At 45.7% G+C, this 15,036-nt stretch overlaps 1 protein-coding gene across 1 annotated transcript in view; it reads left to right on the top strand.

Moving 5' to 3' along the window:
* Positions 1-13,206, top strand: part of TBL3 (transducin beta like 3) — a 34,658-nt gene extending 21,452 nt beyond the window's left edge. The window contains exons 15-22 of the mRNA XM_056533535.1: positions 778-1,008; positions 1,961-2,031; positions 2,113-2,269; positions 6,208-6,266; positions 6,354-6,457; positions 9,764-9,835; positions 11,724-11,882; positions 12,155-13,206. Of these exons, the coding sequence (XP_056389510.1) occupies positions 778-1,008; positions 1,961-2,031; positions 2,113-2,269; positions 6,208-6,266; positions 6,354-6,457; positions 9,764-9,835; positions 11,724-11,882; positions 12,155-12,315 (1,014 nt within the window). The 3' untranslated portion in view covers positions 12,316-13,206. The remainder of the gene's footprint in view (positions 1-777; positions 1,009-1,960; positions 2,032-2,112; positions 2,270-6,207; positions 6,267-6,353; positions 6,458-9,763; positions 9,836-11,723; positions 11,883-12,154) is intronic.
* Positions 13,207-15,036: the final 1,830 nt, after the last annotated feature.

The following is a 15,036-nucleotide window of genomic DNA, read 5'->3' as shown; positions in this document are numbered from 1 at the left end:
TCAGTATGTGATATACAGTGTGTGATATGGATTCAGTATGTGACATACAGTGTGTGATATGGATTCAGTATGTGATATACAGTGTGTGATATGGATTCAGTATGTGATATACAGTGTGTGATATCGATTCAGTATGTGATATACAGTGTGTGATATGGATTCAGTATGTGACCTACAGTGTGTGATATGGATTCAGTATGTGACATACAGTGTGTGATATGGATTCAGTATGATATACCATGTGTGATATGGATTAAGTATGATATACAGTGTGTGATATGGATTCAGTATGTGATATACAGTGTGTGATATGGATTCAGTATGTGATATACAGTGTGTGATATGGATTAAGTATATGACATACAGTGTGTGATATGGATTCAGTATGTGATATACAGTGTGTGATATGGATTCAGTATGTGATATACAGTGTGTGATATGGATTCAGTATGATATACATTGTGTGATATGGATTCAGTATGATATACATTGTGTGATATGGATTCAGTATGATATACAGTGTGTGATATGGATTCAGTATGTGATATACAGTGTGTGATATGGATTCAGTATGTGATATACAGTGTGTGACATGGATTCAGTATGTGATATACAGTGTGTGATATGGATTCAGTATGATATACAGTGTGTGATATGGATTCAGTATGTGATATACAGTGTGTGATATGGATTCAGTATGTGATATACAGTGTGTGATATGGATTCAGTATGTGATATACAGTGTGTGATATGGATCCCTGATTCTCCCGTACACAGGATATTAACAGTGTTGCAGTATCTCCCAACGACAAGCTGATCGTCTCCGGGTCTCAGGACAAGACAGTGAAGCTGTGGTCATCGTCCGACCTCTCTCTGGTGGGGGTCTTTAGGGGACACAAGCGAGGTGTATGGTGTGTGCAGTTCTCACCTGTCGACCAAGTTGTAGCCACTTCATCTGCAGATGGGACCCTCAAACTCTGGGGTCTGCAGGACTTAAGCTGCTTGAAGGTAAAAATCTCCGGACGTTACTCTAAAGAAGCACTCCAGTTTATTCTTTGCCCATATCATGCACACTCCCCATCACTAGTCCTTTAGCGACATCTGTTGAATTCCAGCACAGCTGCATCCATGCGTTTCATTACTGTACCTGGGTCACGTGATCGCTAGTCTGACCCACAGAGAATCACAGTGCTTAATGTTTCAAAGGAAGTGGTCTGTCCTTGGTCAGCTGGCTTCCTTTTAACTACAGGATGAAATATGGCTCCTGCTAGCTCCCAGATCCCTTCCCTCCCAGCTCTAGCTGTATACTGCTGCTATCTCTATGGGATCATGATATATAGTAGTTATACACCTCCCCTTCAGCTCTACCTGTATACTGCTGCTATCTCTATTTGATCATGATATATAGTAGTTATACTCCTCCCCTCCAGCTCTATCTGTATACTGCTACTATTTCTATGGGTTCATGATATATAGTAGTTATACACCTCACCTCCAGCTCTATCTGTATACTGCTGCTATCTCTTTTTGATCATGATATATAGTAGTTATACTCCTCCCCTCCAGCTCTATCTGTATACAGCTCTATGGGATCATGATATATCAGTGTTTCCCAACCAGGGTGCCTTCAACTGTTGCAAAACTACAACTCCCAGCATGCCCGGACAGCCGTTGGCTGCCCGGACATGCTGGGAATTGTAGTTTAGCAACAGCTGAGGTCACCCTGGTTGGGAAACACTGTGATATATAGTAGTTATATACTTCCTGCTCAGCCTTTGGCTGTCCGGCCATGCTCGGAGTTGTAGTATTTTCAACAGCTGGAGGCACACTGGTTGGGAACACTCGGCTCTGAACTTAGAGCCCTAAAAAACAAAAACACAACTGTAGTACTATATATACGTAGAGCGCTCTCTTTCTCTGCATCTTGTACATTTCTTCATCTTTTATTTCCATTCTGCAGACATTCGAGGGTCACGACGCCTCTGTACTGAAGGTGATATTTGTGAGTCGGGGCACCCAGCTGCTGACAAGGTAACCGCTGACCCGTCTCATCCTGGTGAAGCTCCTCTTTGAATTTTTCTCCTAACCTTACACTGTTTTCCTCACTTCCAGTGGTTCCGATGGCCTGCTAAAACTTTGGACCATCAAAACCAATGAATGCGTTAAGACGATAGACGGGCACGAGGACAAAGTCTGGGGGCTTTATGGCAACAAACAGGACAGTGCTGTGGTGACTGGGTCGGCAGATTCCAGCATTGTTCTATGGAAGGTGAGAAGATCGTCTATGCACTGGTGTAGACACAGGTTAATGGTACAAGCACTAGGGTAGACACAGCTAAATGGTGCACACACTGGTGTAGACACAGGTAAATGGTGCACACGCTGGTGTAGACACAGGTTAGTGGTGTACACACTGGTGTAGACACAGGTTAGTGGTGTACACACTGGTGTAGACACAGGTAAATGGTGCACACGCTGGTGTAGACACAGGTTAGTGGTGTACACACTGGTGTAGACACAGGTGTAGACACAGGTAAATGGTGCACACGCTGGTGTAGACACAGGTAAATGGTGCACACACTGGTGTAGACACAGGTAAATGGTGCACACACTGGTGTAGACACAGGTAAATGGTGCACACACTGGTGTAGACACAGGTTAGTGGTGCACACACTGGTGTAGACACAGGTTAGTGGTGCACACACTGGTGTAGACACAGGTTAGTGGTACACACACTGGTGTAGACACAGGTTAGTGGTGCACACACTGGTGTAGACACAGGTTAGTGGTGCACACACTGGTGTAGACACAGGTTAGTGGTGCACACACTGGTGTAGACACAGGTTAGTGGTGCACACACTGGTGTAGACACAGGTTAGTGGTACACACACTGGTGTAGACACAGGTTAGTGGTGCACACACTGGTGTAGACACAGGTTAGTGGTGCACACACTGGTGTAGACACAGGTTAGTGGTGCACACACTGGTGTAGACACAGGTTAGTGGTGCACACACTGGTGTAGACACAGGTTAGTGGTGCACACACTGGTATAGACACAGGTTAGTGGGGCACGCACTGGTGTAGACACAGGTTAGTGGTGCACACACTGGTGTAGACACAGGTTAGTGGTGCCCACACTGGTGTAGACACAGGTTAGTGGTGTAGACACAGGTTAGTGGTGCCCGCACTGGTGTAGACACAGGTTAGTAGTGCCCACACTGGTGTAGACACAGGTTAGTGGTGCACACACTGGTGTAGACACAGGTTAGTGGTGCCCACACTGGTGTAGACACAGGTTAGTGGTGTAGACACAGGTTAGTGGTGTAGACACAGGTTAGTGGTGTACGCACTGGTGTAGACACAGGTTAGTGGTGCCTGCACTGGTGTAGACACAGGTTAGTGGTGCCCGCACTGGTGTAGACACAGGTTAGTGGTGCCCACACTGGTGTAGACACAGGTTAGTGGTGCACACACTGGTGTAGACACAGGTTAGTGGTGTAGACACAGGTTAGTGGTGCCCACACTGGTGTAGACACAGGTTAGTGGTGCACACACTGGTGTAGACACAGGTTAGTGGTGCACACACTGGTGTAGACACAGGTTAGTGGTGCCCACACTGGTGTAGACACAGGTTAGTGGTGTAGACACAGGTTAGTGGTGCCCACACTGGTGTAGACACAGGTTAGTGGTGTAGACACAGGTTAGTGGTGTAGACACAGGTTAGTGGTGTAGACACAGGTTAGTGGTGTACGCACTGGTGTAGACACAGGTTAGTGGTGCATGCACTGGTGTAGACACAGGTTAGTGGTGCCTGCACTGGTGTAGACACAGGTTAGTGGTGCCCGCACTGGTGTAGACACAGGTTAGTGGTGCACACACTGGTGTAGACACAGGTTAGTGGTGCACGCACTGGTGTAGACACAGGTTAGTGGTGCACACACTGGTGTAGACACAGGTTAGTGGTGCACACACTGGTGTAGACACAGGTTAGTGGTGCCCACACTGGTGTAGACACAGGTTAGTGGTGCACGCACTGGTGTAGACACAGGTTAGTGGTGCACACACTGGTGTAGACACAGGTTAGTGGTGTACACACTGGTGTAGACACAGGTTAGTGGTGTACACACTGGTGTAGACACAGGTAAATGGTGCACACGCTGGTGTAGACACAGGTTAGTGGTGTACACACTGGTGTAGACACAGGTGTAGACACAGGTAAATGGTGCACACGCTGGTGTAGACACAGGTAAATGGTGCACACACTGGTGTAGACACAGGTAAATGGTGCACACACTGGTGTAGACACAGGTAAATGGTGCACACACTGGTGTAGACACAGGTTAGTGGTGCACACACTGGTGTAGACACAGGTTAGTGGTGCCCGCACTGGTGTAGACACAGGTTAGTGGTGCACACACTGGTGTAGACACAGGTTAGTGGTGCACACACTGGTGTAGACACAGGTTAGTGGTGCACACACTGGTGTAGACACAGGTTAGTGGTGCACACACTGGTGTAGACACAGGTTAGTGGTACACACACTGGTGTAGACACAGGTTAGTGGTGCACACACTGGTGTAGACACAGGTTAGTGGTGCACACACTGGTGTAGACACAGGTTAGTGGTGCACACACTGGTGTAGACACAGGTTAGTGGTGCACACACTGGTGTAGACACAGGTTAGTGGTGCACACACTGGTGTAGACACAGGTTAGTGGTGCACGCACTGGTATAGACACAGGTTAGTGGGGCACGCACTGGTGTAGACACAGGTTAGTGGTGCACACACTGGTGTAGACACAGGTTAGTGGTGCCCACACTGGTGTAGACACAGGTTAGTGGTGTAGACACAGGTTAGTGGTGCCCGCACTGGTGTAGACACAGGTTAGTAGTGCCCACACTGGTGTAGACACAGGTTAGTGGTGCACACACTGGTGTAGACACAGGTTAGTGGTGCCCACACTGGTGTAGACACAGGTTAGTGGTGTAGACACAGGTTAGTGGTGCCCACACTGGTGTAGACACAGGTTAGTGGTGTAGACACAGGTTAGTGGTGTAGACACAGGTTAGTGGTGTAGACACAGGTTAGTGGTGTACGCACTGGTGTAGACACAGGTTAGTGGTGCCTGCACTGGTGTAGACACAGGTTAGTGGTGCCCGCACTGGTGTAGACACAGGTTAGTGGTGCCCACACTGGTGTAGACACAGGTTAGTGGTGCACACACTGGTGTAGACACAGGTTAGTGGTGTAGACACAGGTTAGTGGTGCCCACACTGGTGTAGACACAGGTTAGTGGTGCCCACACTGGTGTAGACACAGGTTAGTGGTGCACACACTGGTGTAGACACAGGTTAGTGGTGCCCACACTGGTGTAGACACAGGTTAGTGGTGTAGACACAGGTTAGTGGTGCCCACACTGGTGTAGACACAGGTTAGTGGTGTAGACACAGGTTAGTGGTGTAGACACAGGTTAGTGGTGTAGACACAGGTTAGTGGTGTAGACACAGGTTAGTGGTGCCTGCACTGGTGTAGACACAGGTTAGTGGTGCCTGCACTGGTGTAGACACAGGTTAGTGGTGCCTGCACTGGTGTAGACACAGGTTAGTGGTGCCTGCACTGGTGTAGACACAGGTTAGTGGTGCCCGCACTGGTGTAGACACAGGTTAGTGGTGCACACACTGGTGTAGACACAGGTTAGTGGTGTAGACACAGGTTAGTGGTGCCCACACTGGTGTAGACACAGGTTAGTGGTGCACGCACTGGTGTAGACACAGGTTAGTGGTGCACACACTGGTGTAGACACAGGTTAGTGGTGCCCACACTGGTGTAGACACAGGTTAGGGGGGCACACACTGGTGTAGACACAGGTTAGTGGTGCCCGCACTGGTGTAGACACAGGTTAGTGGTGCCCGCACTGGTGTAGACACACGTAAATGGTGCACGCACTGGTGTAGACACAGGTTAGTGGTGCACGCACTGGTGTAGACACAGGTTAGTGGTGCCCGCACTGGTGTAGACACACGTAAATGGTGCACACACTGGTGTAGACACAGGTTAGTGGTGCACATACTGGTGTAGACACAGGTTAGTGGTGCCCGCACTGGTGTAGACACAGGTTATGGGTCCAGTCCTTGCAGACTCTTGTGTATGGTGACTTCTGAATGCTGAGGTCCCTGTAGTCCCCGTCATGTCCTCTTTCTGCAGGACGTCACAGAGGTGGAGCTGGCAGAGGTGCAGGCAAAGGAGGAGAAGGAAATCTTGCAGTGAGTATTTTCGATCTCTTCATTATTTTGGCGGTGCCTTATCTAAGACTCTAATATGATTATTTTTTTTATCTTTTTGTTCTTAAGGCAACAAGAATTATCAAATCTTCTACACGAGAAGAGATACCTCAAGGCTCTGGGCCTAGCCATCTCCTTAGACCAACCTCATACTGTACTTAAAGTCATAAAAGGTCGGTAGCAAAGGGACACTCCTTAAAGGGGTACTCCGCTGCTCAGCGTTTGGTACAAACTGTTCTGAACGCTGGATCTGGCGCCGGATCCGTTATAGCCCCACCCCCCTCAATGCAAGTCTATGGGAGGGGGCGTGGCCGGTCACACCCCCTCCCATCTACTTGCATTGAGGGGGTGTGATCTCATGAGGTTGCGGGGCTATGACATCACAAGCTGCCGGCTCCAGTGTTCGGAACAGTTTGTTCCAAACGCTGAGCAGCAGAGTACCCCTTTTAACCTTCTCAGTAAGGGGCAATAAAGCCTGTTATTAGGCAGTAAAATACTTGCAATATCTTTATCAGCCACTGCATGCTGGGTAAAGGCTGACTGTAGTGTCCTGCCTGTCCTCACATGAACAAAAAATAAATAAATAAAAATTAGGGATGTTAAATGCTGCCCATACAAAAACAACAAAAAGGTGTATATGGCAAATGTGTCTGGAACTGCAGCTGAGCCCCATATAAGTGACCCCTTTGTTCTGCTCATTATTGGATCCTAGTCGCCTACCCCTTAAAGGGATTTTCAGATCTTATTAAAAGTACATAAAAGTTCTGAATACCGTATTTTTCGCCGTATAAGACGCACTTTTTCTTCCCCAAAACTGGGGGGGAAAATGTCGGTGCGTCTTATACGGCGAATACACCCCTATCGCGGAGGTCCCTGCGGCCATCAACGGCCGGGACCCGCGGCTAATACAGGACATCACCAATCGCGGTGATGCCCTGTATTAACCCTTCAGACGCGGCGATCAAAGCTGACCGCAGCGTCAGAAGGGAAAGTGACACTAACCCGGCTGTTCAGTCGGGCTGTTCGGGACCCGCCGCGATTTCACCGCGGCGGTCCCGAACAGCCCGACTGAATAGCCGGGTTAGTGCTTACAGGACACCGGGGGGGGACCTTACCTGCCTCCTCGGTGTCTTCTCCGTTCAGGGATCCCCTGTATGGCCGGCGCTCTCCTTCCTCGTCATCACGCCGGCGTGCGTAACGACGTGATGGCGGCGACGGAGAGCGAGGATACCCGGCCGGCAGCAGAGACGTTCCGGAGCGACGGGGACACGGCGACAGCGATGGAGCGACATCCAGGGCAGCGGTGACGGGTCCGGAGCGGCGGGGACACGTGAGTATTACCTCCTGTGCAGTGGTCTTCAATCTGCGGACCTCCAGATGTTGCAAAACTACAACTCCCAGCATGCCCGGACAGCCGTTGGCTGTCCGGGCATGCTGGGAGTTGTAGTTTTGCAGCATCTGGAGGTCCGCAGGTTGAAGACCACTATTGGGTTCAAAATCTTTATTTTTTTTAGATTTTGCACATATAAATTGGGTGCGTCTTATACGCCGGTGCGTCCTATATGGCGAAAAATACGGGTATGTGTCTGACCTTGCATTGTTTTGATATGGACAGGGCCTACTTTCATCAGGAATATTATGTAAAGAACTACAGTTCCCATGATTCCTTTCCCTGTTCACAGACATTGCCTCTGTTTACAGCTGCCTATAAGCTGCTCTATATTATAAGGTTGGTAGTGCTGTAGTTACTATCTTAACACACAACGCAGCTACCGAAACATTGCTGTCCTTTTACTCGATACTGCTCTGTATGCTGCCCAGTGTGTTAAACAGGATCCACCGAGAGGAAGGGAGAGAGCAGGGAGCAGTGCACATAATATGAATATTGTGTGATCAGGAAAACAACCGGGGTGAAGCACACAGTAGCGTGCTTCACTCCCCAGCTTGTAGGGATCCTCCATCCTGCTGCCCCATTTAAGTCAATGGAGCCTTTCAGAGAAACTGGACATAGATCAGTGAGAGCTGGGGAGTGAAGTGCAGCAGTGCGTGCTTCTTCCTGCTTTCTCTCCGGATAATTAGGGAGACCCCTATAAATCACAAGAATGGGGTTCAGTAGCCTGTCGCTCCATTTGAACTTTTTGGGTCTACATGAATAGATGTACTTGCTATCTTTTTCAGCCCCAAAAAAGTGAAAAAACCCCTCCCCCAATAAAAACGTAAATTGTCCCATTTTCCCTATTTCAGCCCCAAAAAGTGTAAAAAAATATTTTATATACATATTTGGTATCGCCGCGTGCATAAATATCCCAACTATTAAAATAAAATGTTAATGATACCGTACGGTGAACTGCGTGAACGTAAAAAAAAAAGTCCAAAATAGCTGCTTTTTTTATAACCTTTCATTCCAAAAAATTTTTATCAAAAAAGTATTCAAAGTTTTATATAAGCAAATATGGTATCAATAAAAAGTACAGATCACGGCGCAAAAAATGAGCCCTCATACCGCCGCTTATACGGAAAAATAAAAAGGTTATAGGTCTTCAAAATATATATTTTTTTTTAAATGTACTAATTTGGTTAAACAGTTTGCGATTTTTTTTAAGCACAACAGTAATAGAAAAGTATGTTATCATGGGTATCATTTTAATTGTATTGACCCAAAGAATAAAGAACACAAGTCATTTTTACAGTAAATTGTACGGCGTGATAACGAAACCTTCCAAAATTTGCATAATTGCGTTTTTATTTTTAATTTCCCCACACAAATAGTATTTTTTTGGTTGTACCATACATTTTATGGTAAAGTGAGTGATGGCATTACAACGGACAACTGGTCATGCAAAAAACAAGCCCCCATACTAGTCTGTGGATGAAGGCGAGGAGGAAAAAATGAAAAGTAAAAATAAAATTGTCTGCGTCCTTAAAGGGGTACTCTGGTGAAAACCTTTTTTCTTTGAAATCAACTGGTGGCAGAAAGTTTAACATATTTGTAAATTGCTTCTGTTAAAAAATCTTAATCCTTACAGTACTTATTAGTTGCTGAATGCTACAGAGGAAATTCCTTTCTTTTTGGAACACTGATGACATCACGACCACAGTGCTCTCTGCTGACATCTCTGTCCATTTTAGCAACCATGCATAGCAGTGCCTTGCCGTGCTGGGGACTTGGGTTCAAATCCCACTAAGGACAACAATAAATAAAGCGTTATTATTATTATAATAACGTCAGCAGAGAGAACTGTGCTCGTGATGTCATCAGAGAGCATTCCAAAAAGAAAAGAATTTCCTCTGTAGTATTCAGCAGCTAATAAGTACAGGAAGGATTAAGATTTTTTAATAGAAGTAATTTGCAAATATGTTTAACTTTCTGCCACCAGTTGATTTAAAAGAAAAAAGGTTTTCACCGGAGTACCCCTTTAAGGCCCAAATGGGCTGCGTCCTTAAGATTTTATGATCTTACAATATGTTCTGTTTTGCAGCCATCCTGCTTGAACCACAAGGTAAAGATGATCTGGAGAAAAATATTCTGAGGTTACGGCAAGACCAAAAAGGTAAATGTGATGGTAATGCCTGTGTTGGGGGGGGGGGGGGGGGGGGGGGGCTCCTATAGAGGAGGGGTCATCCCATTTTTACTTCACTGGAACATATTTCAGGGGTTCTCCACTTTAGACAATCCCCACTTGCTAGAAGGCTCCCTGATCAATAAAGGGGAACAGAAACTTTCCTACTGCCGGGACCTCCGCATCTATTGGTTGTATTTGGTGGTGGGGGGAGGGGGGGGTTGTAGCCACTCTTGCTGAGAAATGAGGATTTAGAATAGAAGATGACCCCTATTTGTTAAGGAAGCACTCCAGTCCCACCCCATATCATGAACACCTGCCATCACAGCACCATTTGTTTTATTCCAGCACAGCTATATTCATTTCGTTTCATAACTGTAACTGGGCCATGTGATCACCAGTCTGACTCCCCAAACCTTCCAATGCTTTCTGTGTCAGAGCAGGATGTCAGTCCTGGGTCACCTGACGTCTTGTGAACGATGGGATGACATCATCACCTTTCCCACACCCCTCCAAGCTCTATCTGCTATCTATGTCGGATCAGGAACTCCCCTGAGGCCGTGTTCACACATTGCATTTCTTCCTGCGTTTCTTTTTTCTTTTTTTTTGCTTTAGTGTTCCCCAAATTGCAGTAAAAATATTACTATTTTACTGTAATTGTTTAAAGTGTACCTTTCATCAAAAAAACTTTGGATATATTATAGATTAATGTATGCAGAATAACTTTCCAATAGCATGTTATTAAAATAAATGCTTCTTTCTATTTAATTTTCCACTTTGAAGAAATGACCACTAGGGGTCTCCCTACCAGTCCTTTTTTTTTTTATTTTTTTTTTATTTATTTTTATTTTTTTTTTTTATAGATTTCAGACTCATGCTGGAGTCCTAAATCTCAGACTGCAGCCGGGACACAGACAAACTCCCTGGCAGGGAGCAGTGCTGAGCTTGTCTGTGTCCCGGCTGCAGTCTAAGATTTAGGACTCCAGCATAAGTCTGAAATCTTAAAAAAAAAAAAAAAGGACTGATAGGGAGACCCCTAGTGGTAATTTTGTCAAGTGGAAAATTAAATAGAAAGAAGCATATTTTTTTTATAACCTGCTGTTGTAAAGTTATTCTGCATACATTAAATCTATAATATATCAAAAGTTTTTTTGATGAAAGGTACCCTTTAAATGTGTAATTTTTACTGTGAAAAACCGACAGGATGCAGAAAAACATGTGAAAAATTTAGGAAAAATTTAACTTGTGAACACGGCCTAAAGAAGTCAGATTCTCATAAAACACCTTAATGGGGATTATAGGTCAAATCACCTTTATGTCAATATTTCTCTTAAAAAAAACAACAAAAAAACGCACTTTGAATAAGAAAACGCATCCGTAATGTGAACTGAGACCAACCCACTTATAAGTCTAGTGAGTTTGGGAGAGCTCCAGCACTAGCCGCATAAGGAGATGACCAGGTGCAGTGATCAAACAACCCCCCCCCCCCAACCCAATCTCTCTTGTGGAGCCAAGGGGATTCATGGGAAATGTAACCAGCATAAGCAAAGGGATTTTAGTGATTTAGTCACATCCAGCATGGAGAACAGCCCATGTCTGCCATATCAGCTAAAAAAAGGTAAGCACAAGGAATACACAAGAACCTCTATATTAATAATAGCCTATGTTGCACTATATAATTAAAAACAGACCCTGTAGACCAGTGTTTTCCAACCAGTGTGCCTCCAGCTGTTGCAAAACTACAACTCCCAGCATGCCCGGACAGCCAACGGCTGTCCGGGCATGCTGGGAGTTGTAGTTTTGCAACAGCTGGAGTCACCCTGATTGGGGACAATGTGGAAGCATCATGTGGTGATCAGTTCTCCATTGCTTCCGTCAGAGTCCGTCCTAAGATACTGCGGCGTCTGGAACACCAACTCGCGCAACTGTCACGAAGCGCAGTGCGTGCTGAACGTCCTGCTGACGCACGAGACGCCGGAGAGCCTGCTTCAGTACGGCAGCGTTAGGAGCAGCGTGGAGGCGCTCATACCCTACACAGGTGAGGAGACGGACCGCGCATGCGCACACATTGAATATATTGACGATTATTCGTCCTATGTTCGCAAAATTCGCATATTCGCCATTTTCGCATAAAAATTTGCATGTGAAAAAAAAAAGGAATATTCGTCATTACGAATATATAGCACTATATTCTAAATAATCGAAAATGCCGATATATGCGATAACAATTCGCATTACAAATATTCGTGCTCAACACCATTTCCTACACGCACTCATTTTTTATTTATTTGTTTGTTTTCGTTCTTTCAGAGCGGCACATGCAGCGGATGGGGAGGTTACTGCAGGCGTCCATGTTTGTGGACTACATGTGGCAGCACATGCGACTGACTGATCTACCTATGGAGAAGGACAGCGCGCCCGCCCCCACTCCTGGTCTTACCCTGTCCTTGCAAGAGAACGGCAAGGCTTGAGGACATGACCAGACATTCATGGGTGGCTTGTATAGGGTTAAAACAAAACAAAAAACATCCTCTGCCTTGGACCCGGACACTTCATACTCCATTTTATTGGTTTAATACCTGAGTCACGTTTTGAACCCTTGGATCTTTTTTTAGGGCCGCTGTCTGCCTCTTTGATGTTTACCATGAACTTATAGGGGGGACGTACAGTCAATGTATTTTTTGCATATACAGAGAATATAATACAGACATTCTTTCGTTGGTTTTACCATTGTCTCACATGATCTTTTTTGAAAATCAACAGCAAGCGCTCCCTTGTGACTAAATAAGAACAGGTGAGCCAAGGACCAACTTGGCTAAACGGGTTGTGCAAATGCCAGCACAACACGTTGAAGATCTTAACTACTTAAGGACCAAGGGCGTACCTCGGGACCGGACCAGGATGCCTGCGGAAATTATTCAGAGATTCCCCGCCCCCCATGTTGGCAATCGCCGGTCAATTTACATCGGTGATTTGCGGCAATTCCAGGTCAATCAGGTCTCCGGTGACCCGGAAAAAAAAGGTGAATGGGGCTGTCGCCCTTACCCAGCAGGCCTGGATTAGGTCCCCTCACGATAACACGACCGACCAATCACTACTCTGTTGGGCGTTGATCGGGGCCAGCAGGGGTCTCCTACCTTAGCCTGACCCGGTGGGGGTCCCCTCAGGAGCGGTGGCAGCGGTGCAGGCAGCAGAATACAGCAGGAGGTGAGGCCTGTTTACCTCCTGCTGTTCCTTAGCAACAGCACTCAGCATGCACAGCCAAAAAACATTAATTGTGATTCAAAATTGGTGACCCCATTTTGGAAACTACATCCCTCACGGAACTTAACAAGGGGTATAGTGAGACTTAACACCCCACAGGTGTTTGACAAATTTTTGTTAAAGTTGGATGTGAAAATGGAAAAAAAAAAAAAAGTTTTAACTAAAATGCTGGTGTTACCCTACATTTTTCATTTTTACAAGGGAAAATAGGAAAAAAGTCCCCAAAAATGTGTAACACCATTTCTTCTGAGTATGGAAATACGCCATAAGTGGATGTAAAGTGCTCTGCTGGCGAACTACAATGCTCAGAAGGGAAGGGGCGCCATTGGGCTTTTGGATAGAGAATGTGTCCGGAATTGAAGGCCATGTGTGTTTACAAAGCCCCCATGGTGCCTGAACAATGGACCCCCCCCACATGTGACCCCATTTTGGAAACTACACCCCTCACAGAATATAATAAGGCGTACAATGAGCATTTATTCCCCACTGGCGTCTGACAGATTTTTGGAACAGTGGTCCGTGAAAATGAAAAATTTAATTTTTCATTTGCACAGCCCACTTTTCCAAAGATCTGTCAGACGCCAGTGGGGTGTAAATACTCACTGAACCCATTATTCAATTCTGTGAGGGGTGTATTTTTGAAAATGGGGTCACATTTGGGGGGGGGGGGGGTCTACTGTTCTGGCACCACGGGGGGCTTCATAAATGCACATGGCCCCTGACTTCCATTCCAAACAAATTCTCTCTCCAACAGCTCAATGGTGCTCATTCTCTTCTGAGCATTGTAGACCAGCAGAGCACTTTACATCCATATATGGGGTATTTTCATACTCTGAAGAGATGGGGTTACACATTTTGAGGGGCATTTTCTCCTATTACCCCTTGTAAAAATGTAAAATTTGGGGAAAAAACTGCATTTTAGGGGAAAAAAATTATTCATTTACACATCCAACTTTAATGAAAAGTCATCAAACACCTGTGGGGTGTTCAGGCTCACTGGGCCCCTTGTTACGTGCCTTGAGGGATGTAGTTTTTTTATTTTTTTTATTTTTTGCTCTTCTGGCACCATAGGGGCTTCCTAAATGTGATATTCCCCCCCCCCCCCAAAAAAAAACCATTTCAGAAAAACTTGCTCTCCAAAACCTGATTGTTGCTCCTTCCCTTCTAAGCCCTTTACTGCGCCCGCAGAGCACTTGACAAACACACATGAGATATTTCCTTACTCGAGAGAAATTGGGTTACAAATTTTGGGGGGATTTCTCTCCTTTTACCCCTTGTAAAAATTAAAAAACAGGGTCTACAAGAACTACTACTAGTGTAAAAAAATGAAGATTTTGAATTTTCTCTTTCACTTTGCTGCTATTCCTGTAAAACACCTAAAGGGTTCGGCATCTTGTGGTTTGTATCGTGCCTGAGGAAGACACCGGATCGGTTTTGTAATGCGTAGTTACGGTTTTAATAAACTATTTTAAATCTACTGAATTGCTTTACTGGCAGCGCCCTATCATCCTACTGAAGGTCTGTTTGGTGTTATTGGGATTTCACATTATCTTTTAGCAATGTCTGGGTCCTTCAATACAGTCTGACAGTATATTACTGGGAACCAGTAAAAAAAAAGAAGAAAAAAATCACACAATGCAGCGTTTCCCAACCAGTGTGCCTCCAGCTGTTGGAAAACTACAACTCACACCATGCCCGGACTGGGAAATTTGGCCGTGTTAAAGGGCCCTTACACAATAATCCAAATGCTCAGATCTATACTGAGGGGCATTTTTGCATTAGTGTCTATAGGAAAAAAGAAATTAGCACTAGCAGTGGTGGAGAGTGGTACTGCACACAGTTTGTAAATATCCTCTTTGTACTAAACAAGTGTTTCCCAACCAGTGTGCCCCCAGCTGTTGAAACAGTACAACAGCTGGAGGCACACT

This window comes from Hyla sarda, chromosome 8, assembly GCF_029499605.1.
Source record: "Hyla sarda isolate aHylSar1 chromosome 8, aHylSar1.hap1, whole genome shotgun sequence".
Lineage (NCBI taxonomy): Eukaryota > Metazoa > Chordata > Amphibia > Anura > Hylidae > Hyla > Hyla sarda.
The sequence above is the reverse complement of the archived record's forward strand: the minus strand, read 5'-3'. Positions and strand labels throughout refer to the sequence as shown.